Below are 13,437 nucleotides of genomic sequence, written 5' to 3' on the forward strand. Positions count from 1 at the left end.
TGTTTTTGCAGTAGTCCAGCAAATGAAAACTACACTCATGGCTTATCTACATCCATCCACATATGCTGGAAATCATGGTCACTTCAGAAAGTCTTTGCCTAAAACACAATGGGATACCAAGGGAGGAATACATTGACTTTTAAATTTTTTGGAGATGAGGTGCCATCAGCGTAAATCTATTAATATTCCATAGGGGTGGAAATTACAAATTCCAAGAAAGAAATATCTTAAAGGCCACTTTTATTGGGGATAGGGGAAAAGTTGCAGTATAGTGTTTATAGCTGTCATCAAACCGCTCACTTCTGGCAAAGGAACCGCATCTTCAGCTCTGGAATTCATGCCGCTCTCTCCTAGTAAGTTTCTTCATCACACAAGAAGTGTGTGATGAAAAAATTATTTTATAAGTATGTTTAATCTGCTAAATATTTCTTGCTATTTACAAAACAAATCTGTTTTGGCCGATGTCGTTGCAACACACATGCATCATGTAAACGCAGCCTAAAAATGGACATGTAGCAGTAGGTGGTCCACCGGCATCAATTCAACTGGTCGGTCCTAGGCCCTAACACTGGGTACATTATTTTTCCCTTACATTTCAGGCAAAGATCTTGAAAATGGCTGCAAATCATGAAATGGGAGGCATTTATATTTAGCAATTTTCTCCCCCTATTTGTTGGGCTCATGTTATTGGCAGGTGTTATTTATAAGTCTAAGATCCTCTCCTCTTCCGCCAGTAATGGATGGTGCCAGACAAGTGTGAAAAAATAGGGAAAATAGTTGGTATATATGGACATCAATACTTTATATCCATCTATACTTTTATCAAGGAACTGACAAGGAGAGAAGGACGGGGAGGAACGCATGAATGCCAAATCCAAGAGGAGTGTTATCTGTCACTTCGCCAGAAGTGGGTGGTTATTGTTAAAGGGGTATTCTCGCCTGGGCATTAACATTCAGTTTAATTAATCTGCCATTAATAAACATTTCTTCAATTAGATGTTATTAAAAAAAATGTTCCTGTGTGAAGATAATTTTCCATAAACGTAGCCATGTGGTCCCTTAGAAACGAGATAGCTTCCTCGGATACGGCCACCTCTACTGGAGTGATTGCACAAAGAAACAAAAGGTTATTGTATATAAAATGTCCGGGAGTTACTACATGTTGCACAGCCGTCGTGTGGTAATGATTGCTGAATCCAGGTGGTCAGGCAGGACCCTATAGCGCAAGTCTGGCCACTGCTGCCAGAGTGTGATGTGGTCGTATCCGGGGAAGCTATCTCGTTTCTAAGGGACAACATGGCTACATTTATGAGAAATTATCTTCACACAGGAAAATTTTTTTTAATAACATCCAATTGAAGAAATGTTTATATATGGCAGATTAATGAAACTGAATGTGAATGGCGAGACGAGAATACCCCTTTAAGTATAGATGTTATATTACTAGTGTTAGATAGGGAGGAGTTTACCAATGGATCCCCCATGATCAGGAGTTCTGACATCAAATGAAGTGTATGGGAGCCCTGGCTGCAGTTATGCCAACCAGCCACTATATAAGTAAATGAACCAACTACTTCCTGTTTCAGATGTCATCAACTCAACATAGATGTGTTGTTGTCCTGCGCAACCCATTTCAGCCATGATTTTATTGAAAGGGTCTTTCTCCAGGCAATACTTCAAAATTAGGCAGACTTTTAACTAATTGTGGCCTTTAAAGTCAGAGATAAAGTTCTTGAGTTTTTTGCAGTTATTGTATGGTCTGATCTTGGGGTGCACTTGTTGTGAGGACAAGTCCTGGGAAGATCATCAACTTTATTTCCCTCTTGGCATTTTGATAACACATGCTTCAAGGCTGCATACCACCAAACTACCTAAACTTTTTATTTTACAGAGATGGTCACACTTGCTGATGATTTTTTTTAAATCAGGACACTTGCTGATGATTAATTAATTAAAGTCAGTTACTAATCAGTATCTTACTGATTGCTCATGAATGCCCATGAAAGCAGTAAGGGTGTACTTCGTTTTTTACACACGGCTTCTGTATTTTGGACTAGTATTTGCATAATAATCCTTTCAAGATGTAGCCAGTTTGTATGTTAAAGTGTAACCATTATTTCAAAAACTTTTGATATGTTGTAGGGCAGGTCCGTTTAAGCACTTTTGCAAGTGGAGTAGTTACCCGAATCTTGCTCCTTCCTCTTGTATTCAGCAGCCTTCTCCATGTTGTTAGTGACTCCTGATATAGCTGTTGCTAAGCACACTCCATCTTCACTGAGGAGCTGACTACAGAGGGAGAGGAATCCCCTCTCTCTGCTCTCAGCTGATTCTCTTCACAGCTCAGTGCTCCAGCACTCAGTCATGTGCTGCCAGGAGCACTAACTAATTCAGTAACAAAACAACTACACTTATCTCTCCCTCAGCTTTCCCTACAGTTGTATATGAACAAATAATCCACACAGATACAAGATATAGATCGATCACAATCCCCCCTCCCCCCACACTCCACAGCAGGAAATGGCAGGAGAGACTCTCCAAGTCTCCAGGCTGTCCCCTCATGTGCTGTGCTGAAGTTTTATTTAGGTAGGTAAGTAGATAGGTATATCATATGATATGAGATATATAGATATGAGATACGAGTATATATGAGTTAGATAGATAGGAGATAGATGTAAGATAGATATAAGATAGATAGCTATGTTCTCATTGGTCAGCACCATGCGCTTGTGATGAGGTGACAGGAGGCAGGTCCCGCCCCTCCATCTTGCTGATTGTAGTTTTTCTTAGAGCTGAAAACCATGGTTGCTATGGGCCAAAAAGGTACTAAATGAGGACCAAGAGGCAACATAATTTGAGGAATGATTCCCAGGGACACCTGGAGCAGAATTATGTTTTTTTGTTAGTGGGGCCATTTGTGGGCAATTTTGTTGTGGGATGAGATGTATTTTCCAGTGATACCATTTTGGGGTTGGTATCCCCTTTGTTGAAAACATTAACTTTTTTTTAGTTCCATTTAGTTTTAAAAGCCTATAAAAGTATCCCTGACTCCCTGCCAGCAGAGAGGATTGAGTCATGGAGGAGTCTCGTCATAGCTCTGTCAGCTCTCCCTCAAGCAGGCATTCGGTGACCATGTGCTGTAAGTAAATTTCAGCTCATATGAGTAGGAGGAAGAGCTGGCAGAGTTACGATGACACCTCCATGACTCAATCCTGTCTGCTAGCAGGGAGTCAGGAATACTTTTATATACTCTTTATAATCGAATGGAACCAAAGAATGTTAATTATAAAATAAGATTGGTAAAACCTGTCATTAGGTCAACATGTGAAATTCCTGATGACAGGTTCCCTTTAAATATCAGATGGTTTTAATAAAATTCTAAGAAGGTATGTTTTATTTTTCCATATGAAGCAGTTTCAAACTTATACTGACAATAAATCTCTGGAATTTTTAGGCCAATTTCACATCTTCATTAAGTCTTCTGGATTTGGCTCCCAATAACTGTACTTGGATTTGCACTTGTTCTGTGTGTTGGACCACCCCTGGCTTTGGCTCAGAATAACTTAGGAAACTGCCTTAACAGAGATGTGAACTGGGTCTTACACTTTTTCCCACAAATCGAACTTAGGCCCTATCTAGAGTAGTCTGTGATGAGACCCCAACGAATCATGAAAACGAGGGGTCCGATGGGGTCCCAGGTATCTCACGGCACTCAGCAATGTCCGTCATCTTCATAGAGATGGATGGAGCAGAATGGTCATGCATGGCCATCTGCTCAATTAATCTGCGGAAGCAACGAGGTGTGCGACTGAGGTACTTGGGACCCCTGTGGATAGGGCCTATCTTTGATTCGTAAGAAAAAACCCCTTTAAATTTCACAACCAAGCTCTGCCTTTTATGGTGACAAAGCCCTCACCATTCTGTGTAAAGCTGCATGCTAAGGGGTTTATCTATATTCTACCTGTCTTGGTGTTATGCGGGACACTCTATATTTCTCCCGTTGGCCTCCCATGCAGGTACCAGGACTGACCTGATGGAGGTCCTACCGATTCCTCCAAGTGCTGGTTGTGCTTACTTGGCAAATAAAAAATACACACGCTTGCCAGTTTTGTCTATTTATTAAACTTTGCCAACAATTTTATAATATGTACCCTCAACTAAAGTACAGTGTATGCAAGTAGTGCTGAAGAGACAAATCCCTAACATTTATATATACAAGTCACCATTCAGTCTACCACATGACACCCACCACAGGAAGTCATCAATGTCCCTAAACACCCCTCTAAGGAAAGTGACATACTAGCAGTAGTTCATGCATATCTCATTGACTCCCCTATGTGAGTCATATCTATGTTTTCTTCTTTCTACAGTGGAGCCTGACAGTGGTTATTGTTACGGTCTCCATCAGTTATCAAACTAATCTAAATAATCAGTGCCGCATATAAGTTGATAAAATCACAGTGCTACTGAAGTTAGCAGAATATTCTCTCTGTATTAGCTGATATTATAAGCTCTTGCAGCTATTTTTGTGTTTCAATTTAACCAAGAACAATACATAGAACAATAAATAGGAGACTGAATACCATATTATACAACTACCTGATCTGAAAGTGCGTCAAGTATATCCACAATTAGCGCCTATGTGCTTTACTGGTAATCTTTAACCTGCACAGATTAAAATGACATTTCTGATTGTCAAACACATAGGAAACAAGTATAGCATATATTATTTTATTGTTAATTTACTCTGCAGAAAAGGAGACAACTACTGCAATACTCATACACATCAAAATCACTGGCATATGTTGTTAAGGATTTGTCTCTTCAAATTACGCCAACATATGGTACAGTACATTTTTTTTTTATCTTTTACTCAAGGAAAACAACAGATATACCCAAGACCGACAAAACTTAGACGGTGGAACAAACAATCACAATCACTTGCTAAGAATGACTGAACGACAGAAGAGCAACCAGGTTCAGAGAAGGTGTTTCAACGTGTAGAACATCATCTATTTAAGTCAAAAAATCTGGTGTCAGATTTTCAAGAGACATCTTCTATGGGGGTATAATTGAGTTGAAATTCAACTCTCTACATAGAGTGGAAGATTACTGTAGACCAGAGGCTAATCTGTGCCTCAAGATATAGGAGGACAATCTACTGTGCGTTGACCAACAAGGATAGTCAAGATCATAGAGCGAAGTTCTAGTTCCTAGAATAAGATAGAACGCACAAGAAGTCGTGATAAGACATAATTTTATCATATGATCCCTCATTATGTAACCTGGTTGTTAAACTATGAGAAGACACAGAAGAATGGATAAAAAGCACCTGTCTGCGTCTTATCAACACTTCTTGAAAAAATGAGAAGACAACTAAAGAACAGAAAAAAAACACATAGCTTTTTACATCACTCACAACAAGAATTGTTTCTACATTCTTTAAAACAAAATAAATATATTTCAGTATTTCTAAAACAAAATAATCTATATTTCTACTAGCGGTTAAGGAAGAAATGTTTATTGTGCCAGCACCTTATTTGTATTCCTTCCTTATTAAGGGACCACCAACCTGCTCAAGTGAAGAGGTAATGTGGTGGGGAGAGGGACAAAGACCTGCCTTGATATGGATGTCTAGATCTGAGCAAGAAGGTTGTGTATTCGATAGTGGCTTTGGTAGGCAGAGCACCTCAAAGAGCTCAGCTCAGGAACATTAGGAATTTCTTATAAAAGATGTGTGGATGCGATTCAGCGTTTAGCTGCTAAAGCCAAGGGGTAACAGGTCACCCATCAGAGGGAAGGTTCTTAGTAACTAAATGTCCTATATTGTGAGGGATGTTGCTTATCTTCCAACATAATGTCCATCAATGTCCAAATCTTAATTCACATTCAGTCAACTTCTAGCATTAAAAAAAAAATGGATGACATGAAAACAAGCAATAGTATTTAAGGGAATGCTACTGATAATGTTAAATACCTGACCTGATACTCTGTATGCTCTGTAGGATGCTTGATTAAAATATCACTGACCAATATTATGAGAAGGGAACCAATTTTTTTTTTTTTACAATTTTAATAAGTGAAGCTTAGCCAACTACAACACCTTGAAGGTTTTTTGAAGGAGGTGGTTCACACAAAAACTACAGCGACTCATCGGTTCTTGTTCACAGTGATGGCATCACCAAATATTGGCAATTTTTACTTAAAGAAAACCTACCACTCCATAGAAGTAAAAAAACACTACAGACACTCACCTGTCCTCCTCTTCATCAAGACTTATAAAAAGCAGCCTGAAGTGTTGTCTGGTGCAATGTCTGGTGCTAATTAATCACGCTGGGAGAGGGTGACGTCACACTAGAGGTGTGAATTCACGACTCCTTTGTGATAGATGCCATCCTCTCCCCTGTTGGAGAGGGAGGTGACGTCACACTAGAGGAGTAAATTCACGCCTCCTGTGTGATAGATGCCTCCCTCTTCCATATTGGAGAGGGAGGTGACATCATGCAGGGGCCATGAATAATTAGCAGTCCGGAGCGTAGGAAATCTCATCCCCACGCTCCATGCTGCTTTTTATAAGTCTTTTTTTTAGATGATCCTGGTGTGTCAAGATTAAAGAAGAACAGTGTCCAGGTCAAGATGAAGAGCACAATAAGTGTGTATGTGTAGTGTTTTTTTTTTACTTTTATCAAGTGGTTAATTTCCTTTAAACATGGCAACAATCTAGGAAAGACTTGGCCAGGAGTACAGCCACTTTTAGGAGTCAATCATGGGGCATTTTTACTGCACATGTGTATACAGTTTGCATAAAGCAGTGGTCTCCACCATGGCTTTTCAGTGGTGAGGGCAAATTGAGATTAAAAGCTTTGCGACAGGTTTTGGTCCAAGGTGATCTGGCTGCTGTGAAAACCACTGAATGAAGAGGAATGGGAAGTCAGCTGAGTCTCTCTTTGTGTTTGATAGGGGTCCTTAGAGAGTTGAGCATATCGTGTATAAAGTCTTACTTTCCCTACATTTCAATTTTTAGTAACCTTTTAAAAAATGTTGCAATTATAATAGACCTAATATAATTAGGAAAGTTGACCCTATAAAGTGAAACAGCTGCCAAAAATTCCAAGCACAAAGTTTTAGACAGAAGTCACTATTGGTTTTGCAAAGCTACATTTTATTATATGATCTTTGTACTCCAGTCAGTTGGGATCTAGAATATAGGATCACAGAACAGACTGCACCTTATGACCCTTTTCTAAGATGCAGGCTGGATGAAAAAGAGAGCGTGACTCCCCATGCGACTCCACAGAACCAAGAGGAGATATCTTTGCCACTCTTGTTGGGCTTTAAGTGGTGTTTTACTATCCACTATGACACAATTAAAGTTTCTTTTCCAGTACTCTTGGTAAACCTCATAGGGGCCAATAGAGGGATGACAAAAAAAATAATTGCCCTCCTCTGGCTCCCCTTTGCTGCATTGCTCCAGTACTTCCTATTTTTATATATGTTCCCAGAAAGAAGGGGGGAGGGAGGGTGTAACAATGGCCTCTTGTGGGTTGGAAAAAGGTGACAGGGCCGACACCCGGAAATAGTAGAGTATTACAGCAAGTAAAGCAGGGAATACGTCTTCTTTTTCTTTGCTAAGGTTGTCCCATCCCTGCTTGAGGTTTTCCAGAATTCCTAGATCCTTTTTGACCCATTTTAGGGCACAGTCCGTGTATGAGAGGTTGTTTTGGGAGGTGTATGAAGTAAGTGAATATTCAATGAATAGTTAACATTATTTTTTTTTCAGTTTTTACTAATGTGCAGGTAAAATCTATTCCGACTTATAGTCTTTGTTACCTCAACTAAAAATATAAGGAGTAAACACACACCAACAAAATTTAGTAATAAAACTATGCACAAGACAAAATGCAAATGGAATGAAAACTAAAAAAAAAATGAGTGTGACCACTACAAGAAAGCAGCTAGAACTACTGTATATGAAATCATTTTCTATGAACAAAGTTCATGTTATTTATTAGTGTGTTCTGTATTTGGGTAGTGTACTACTTCACGCGCTCCGTAGGTGAAGCTTTGCTTTCTAGGACTCTCTGATCAAGAGGGTGACATAGCAGTTTTGGCTCGTAGCAGCTAACAATTAAATTGCATAAAATTAATTCAGTATGTTGATTTATAGTGTTTTTATTGATTTTCTAAAACTCAGTGTATCTCGGCAGATGATGGGTGTAGTATCAGTTCAGTTGCGCAGCTTGGATGACCTGAACTTTTCTTCAAATGATTTTTACAAAGATATATAAACTCTTATTGCATACAGAAAAATACAGTGAAAATCAAGGAATTTTTTTGTTACAATTCAAAAAAAAAAAAAAAGGATTTCTAGATTTCACTGAAATTGTAATCACAACATCTTGTGTGAGTGCTAAACATCTGCCACATTTTGCCTACAACTTTAGGTTGAAACTCACCCACAGCGATACACTATGCCAGATGTCCGATTTATACAAGGTCTACAGATGCACAGATATTCACATAAGCATGTGCCAGAGACAACATCAAGAGCCTGTGACATATAATTGTTGATTATATATATTCATATCTGTCTAGATCCCTCGGCTGATGCTGGTAATAGGACGTATATTTACAGAAAGCCTTTGTCACATGCCTCTACTGCTCGAGAAAGATAAAGGGAAAGAAGATATTACAAAAAAATATCTTCAAAACAAAAACATCACTCGTTTCTGCACTCTTATTGCCATGTCATTAAAGAAGCTAAATAAAAGGGAAATCACATAAAGATGCATTAAAAAAAATAAAGCGCAGAAAACATAAAATCCATAGTCTATTACTGTCCAATAAAGTGCAAAATAAATTCACTTCACCAGTTAAAACCAAACCAGTGAACCATCAAGGCTATTGCAACCTTTGTAACCCATTCTTATTGCCCTAGTGTACTGCTGATATACAATTTGCAAACCTGAAGCTCCTATTCCAGCCTATGCATCTCCATGGTAACAGACTACAAATAATCTGATGTCGGATACTGAACTCTTCGACCCACCACTCTCTTCTAGCATAAATTGAAATAAAGGGCTGGTTCGATCACAAAAAGTTAGTCCCTATCCATGGAATAGGGGATAACTTGCTGATTGGTCTTCAGCAGTGCCATAGAGATGAATAGATCAACAGGGCACGTGTATGACTGGCTGCTCTGTACATTTCGACCGCTGTTCTCATGATGAGTGGTGGTCTGATCAGCAACTTCGTGTGGATAGAGAAAAATTTGAAATTCTTGGTTTTGGGGGAAAAATTGTAGTTTTAAATTTGAGCAATTTGGGGCTACATTTGTCCTATTGATGAATGCTTATTAACCGTTTGACATAGTTTTTTCAAATAAAACTTTGCCAACATAAAAAGTTAATATGAACACAGCAATACCAAATTTCTAGGTTTATTATTTTTTTATGCCCTTTGTTTGCAATATTTTTTTGTGGGACAAAAGAAAAAAACTGTGTGCAGGGTCACTGTGATAACACAGCTGGTGCAGTAACCAATGTCCTGCAAGCCTTTTCTAATAAGCCGCCAGAGTAACCCAGCGTGTCAGAAGAACTACCGATTATAGCCGCCACAAAGCTATATGCACACTACTGTGTGCTTGCCTGGCCCAGATCCAGGGAGCAGAAAAGGGGAGCACCCCTCAGGCCTCCCCTCTGTGAATCCGGTTAAAGATAGGACATATGCTATCTTGTCCACCACGTCATAGTGGGGTGAAACAAAGTGTGCTAACCACACTGTGACCCAGTGCCACAGACCTCTATGGTGCGGCCAGATCACAACCACAATTATGGCTGTGTGCATGTAGCCTAAAAACCTAATACAACAGTGGTTAAGGAAAGGTAGAAAGGGAAATAGTTGCAGGTCTGAAATGTGCTGCAGTACTGTATACAACCATGGAAACACATAGGTCTGTATAGGCGCTGTAGACATTAAATAGTAGAATTTTTTGAAAATTGATGTATACTATTGCAATAAAATAAATTGGTTGCAAGGTGTACATTACCTTAAGATTCAGGTTCAGCAGTAATGAAACTGTAATTATTTTAGGCAAGATAATATAATAGCATATTCTGGACCCATAATCATGGGTCACTTCATGCTCCACACTGGAATGGCCTGAAAACTGAAAAAAAAAAATACCTCATCTACCAATTTGATTTTGAAAATTGAATTGTGGAACAGTCCTATAAAGAATTGTCTGGTAGGTTTGTCAGCATAACATGGCAGACTATGCTGAATGGCAAATTCATCACTGCTATCTCTACACATAGAGTGCTCTGGCTTCAAACTAGATCTGTAAGACAAAGGTTTGGAAATGATAGAGATCCAAAATAAATGAAAGCATAACCTATGCTAAATGTGTAATACAATTAATAGCCGAGTACACAAGCCAAGTGCAGCCGTCTAGATGTAGTGAACCTGTATTTTCCAAGACCACCAGCCAATTTCCACTGAATGCATTAGAAAATCCGAGAAGATACTCCAGTGCTAGGTGTATAAAGGAGCGCTTGTCCTACGGATGGCAAATACTAGAACTGGTATTATGCAGTCTGGATGTACCCACACTGGGGTAAGGGGATTCTCAGAATCCTTCTTGACATGCTTTCACTGAATCCATATAGTCCCAGTTCTACATTGATGTGGTGGAGACTCCCTGTTTACACGGCACTGAACGATTCCAGCTTGTTAAAGCACACACTGAAAATTAAATAGAAAAATTATATATTTATATAAGAAACAAAATTCTGATGGCTTCAACATAGATCCTTCGTGTGAATAAAATTCGGGGGAACTCCTTTCAAAAAAACGCTACTCCACATTTGGGTCTTGGCCTTTCCCTGAGTCATTGCGCTGTCCTTCACATGCCAAGACGCCTATTTAAAAAAGCTGCAAGAAAAAAGAATTGGGACAATTATTAATAAGCAGAAATGATGACATTATTACAATTACATTCACAATGGTGGCCCTACACATCACAAGTGTTCTGGGCAGATTTATCAATCTGTTAACTACAATAGTATTTAGTTGCTAAATTAATCATAAATTGTCTACAAAAAACCCCTTTCACCACATTAATCAAGGGTTTTTATGACTAAAGGGGTGCGACTAAGAAATAGGCGTGGCTTTCCTGGTAATGGGGCGTGCTCCTCCCAGTAAAAAAAAAAAAAAAAAGCTGCGCTAATGATGTGAAGTTATGTAAAGTTAGACTAGTCAGTCATAAAGTACTGATGCAGATTTCATACTCAAAGCGTAATTAAACTTAACAACATTTTACAACCAATTACAATCTTACAATTTGTAATATACTCCATTACAGAAATATGTTCTCGTGTCCTTCTTTTTCCTCTGCCTTTCTTCCATATTTAAGCAGTTTGTGTAATCGGCTTTCTGTCCTGTATCCACTGACAGTTGAGAGGTAAAGGAACCCGATAAAGTTTCTAACGACCAGCCCCTGCATATTCTTATCTCCTCAGAGAGATAAATTATTAAAGGAAATCTACCATCAAAATCCATCATGATAAACCAGGGACACTTACTCATAGATGCAGGCACTTTGACTGTAGTAATCTTTTTATTTTTGTTTCAACTGCATTGAATTTAGTTCTATTTACAGCACATACCAGTCACTTTTTATACCTTGCATGTAAATGGGGCAGTTGAGCCCCCTGTTCTCAATAATAAGATATAACATGTCTTAAACAGAAGTAGAATGGCAGATATCCTACAGTAGAACACGCAGCTCATAATTAAAGAGAACCTGTTACTAGAGTGCCGTCAACAGGTTGTTATAGACAAAGTAGTGTATATGCCAAATATGTTTTTTTTTTTTTTTTAAATATTTGCGTTATGTGGTATTTGAAATAAAGTATGTGAAACTTTACCAGGCCCCCTGCCAGATGCTTCAGCTCGAGTCCCAGAAAAGGAAATTTCAACGTCTATCTACTTTATAATATGTTCACTGCTCTCCTGGCTCCTGCCACCCTCCCTGCCCAAAGAAGTGTCAGCTCACTGCAGACAATCTCTCCCTCCTTTATCTCAGGAGAAGATGGGGAGCGGGGCAGGAGCCAGGAGAGCAGTATACAGTATACAGGCATATACAGTACTTTGCTATTTTTATCAGTGGACAGGTTGCTATAGACCAGTGGTGGCGAACCTATGGCACTGGTGCCAGAGATGGCACTCGGAGGCCTCTCAGTGGGCACACGGGTTGTCTCCCAGGCACAGAATTTACCAGACATGTAATCTTCCTGCAGTCTCAGGCAGTCCAAGTAGTGCCCTGCTATTGTAAAGTGACCCATCCTGTGCTGCCTGGTCCTGTCCAAAGAGTGAAAAGGTGTCGGATTTGAGCTCAAAGATTCTGGTAGCAATAAGTTTGTTACTGCCTAAATTGCTGTGTTGGCACTTTGGGAAAAGCTAGTGGTTTTTGAGTCTCAATTTGGACACTCGATCTCTAAAAGGTTCACCATCACTGCTATAGACACTCTCGTGACAGGTTCCCTTTAAATATATCAATACAGGTGTATCTGGACAATACAAAGATGTGGCAGCGAGGGATATATAGCTAAATATTGAATAACCCTTTATAGGAACAATCAAAGGTCTACTGATTTTATGGCCACCCTATCAATTAAGTTTATATGACGTCTCCTTACACAGCTAAGCTACTGCCATGGGTGTCTGGAAAAATATGTTTTTTGTGATCGTCATGCCTGATGAGGACCTATATTTGGCAAGTTTTAAATCAAGTTACTATATCTCCACTTAGTCCTTGGCGCCACAAGCGTCTTCATGGACTAGAGGGTGGTGATGACCAATGGTATTTGAAGCGAATGGGATTTAGGCTGCATTCACTTGAAGGTGTGATTTCTCCAGTCCCGTATTTCTGTGCCGCATGAGGCCGAATATATGTGACGTTTTTCATCCATATGCAGCACGTGTTTGACATGTATTTATACGACCCCATAGACTTCTAAGTGCATACGGAACTGAAATACGCAAGAAAATAGGACATGTTCTATATTTTTATAAGGCTAGTATACGGTACAGTGTTAACAACGGAAATATAAATGGTTGGACGTGTTGTCAACTGAAATGAATGTGGCCGTATGTAATCTGTAAAAAAATGGGTAGCACACAGCCATTTTTATACAGTACAGGCGGTCCCCTACTTAAGGACACCCGACTTACAGACGACCCATATTTACAGACGGACCCCTCTGCCCACTGTGACCTCTGGTGAAGCTCTCTGGCTGCTTTACTATAGTCCCAAACTGCAATAATCAGCTTAAAAGTGTCTGAAATGAAGCTTTATTGATAATAGTTAGTCCCATTACAGCAAAACATTTTGAAACTCCAATTGTCACTGGTGCAAAAAAAAAATGTTGTCTGGAACTA

General features: G+C 39.3%; 1 protein-coding gene across 2 annotated transcripts in view; it reads right to left on the bottom strand.

The window, feature by feature from the left end:
- Window positions 1-10,747: 10,747 nt before the first annotated feature.
- The window catches only part of LOC140117742 (electroneutral sodium bicarbonate exchanger 1), a 113,797-nt gene continuing 111,107 nt past the window's right edge, over window positions 10,748-13,437 (bottom strand). For both annotated transcript variants that reach the window (XM_072134761.1, XM_072134762.1), the window contains one exon: window positions 10,748-10,929. In XM_072134761.1, coding sequence (XP_071990862.1) covers window positions 10,917-10,929 — 13 coding nt within the window. In that variant the 3' untranslated portion in view covers window positions 10,748-10,916. The remainder of the gene's footprint in view (window positions 10,930-13,437) is intronic.

The sequence above is a fragment of the Engystomops pustulosus genome, chromosome 2, assembly GCF_040894005.1.
Source record: "Engystomops pustulosus chromosome 2, aEngPut4.maternal, whole genome shotgun sequence".
Classification (NCBI taxonomy): domain Eukaryota; kingdom Metazoa; phylum Chordata; class Amphibia; order Anura; family Leptodactylidae; genus Engystomops; species Engystomops pustulosus.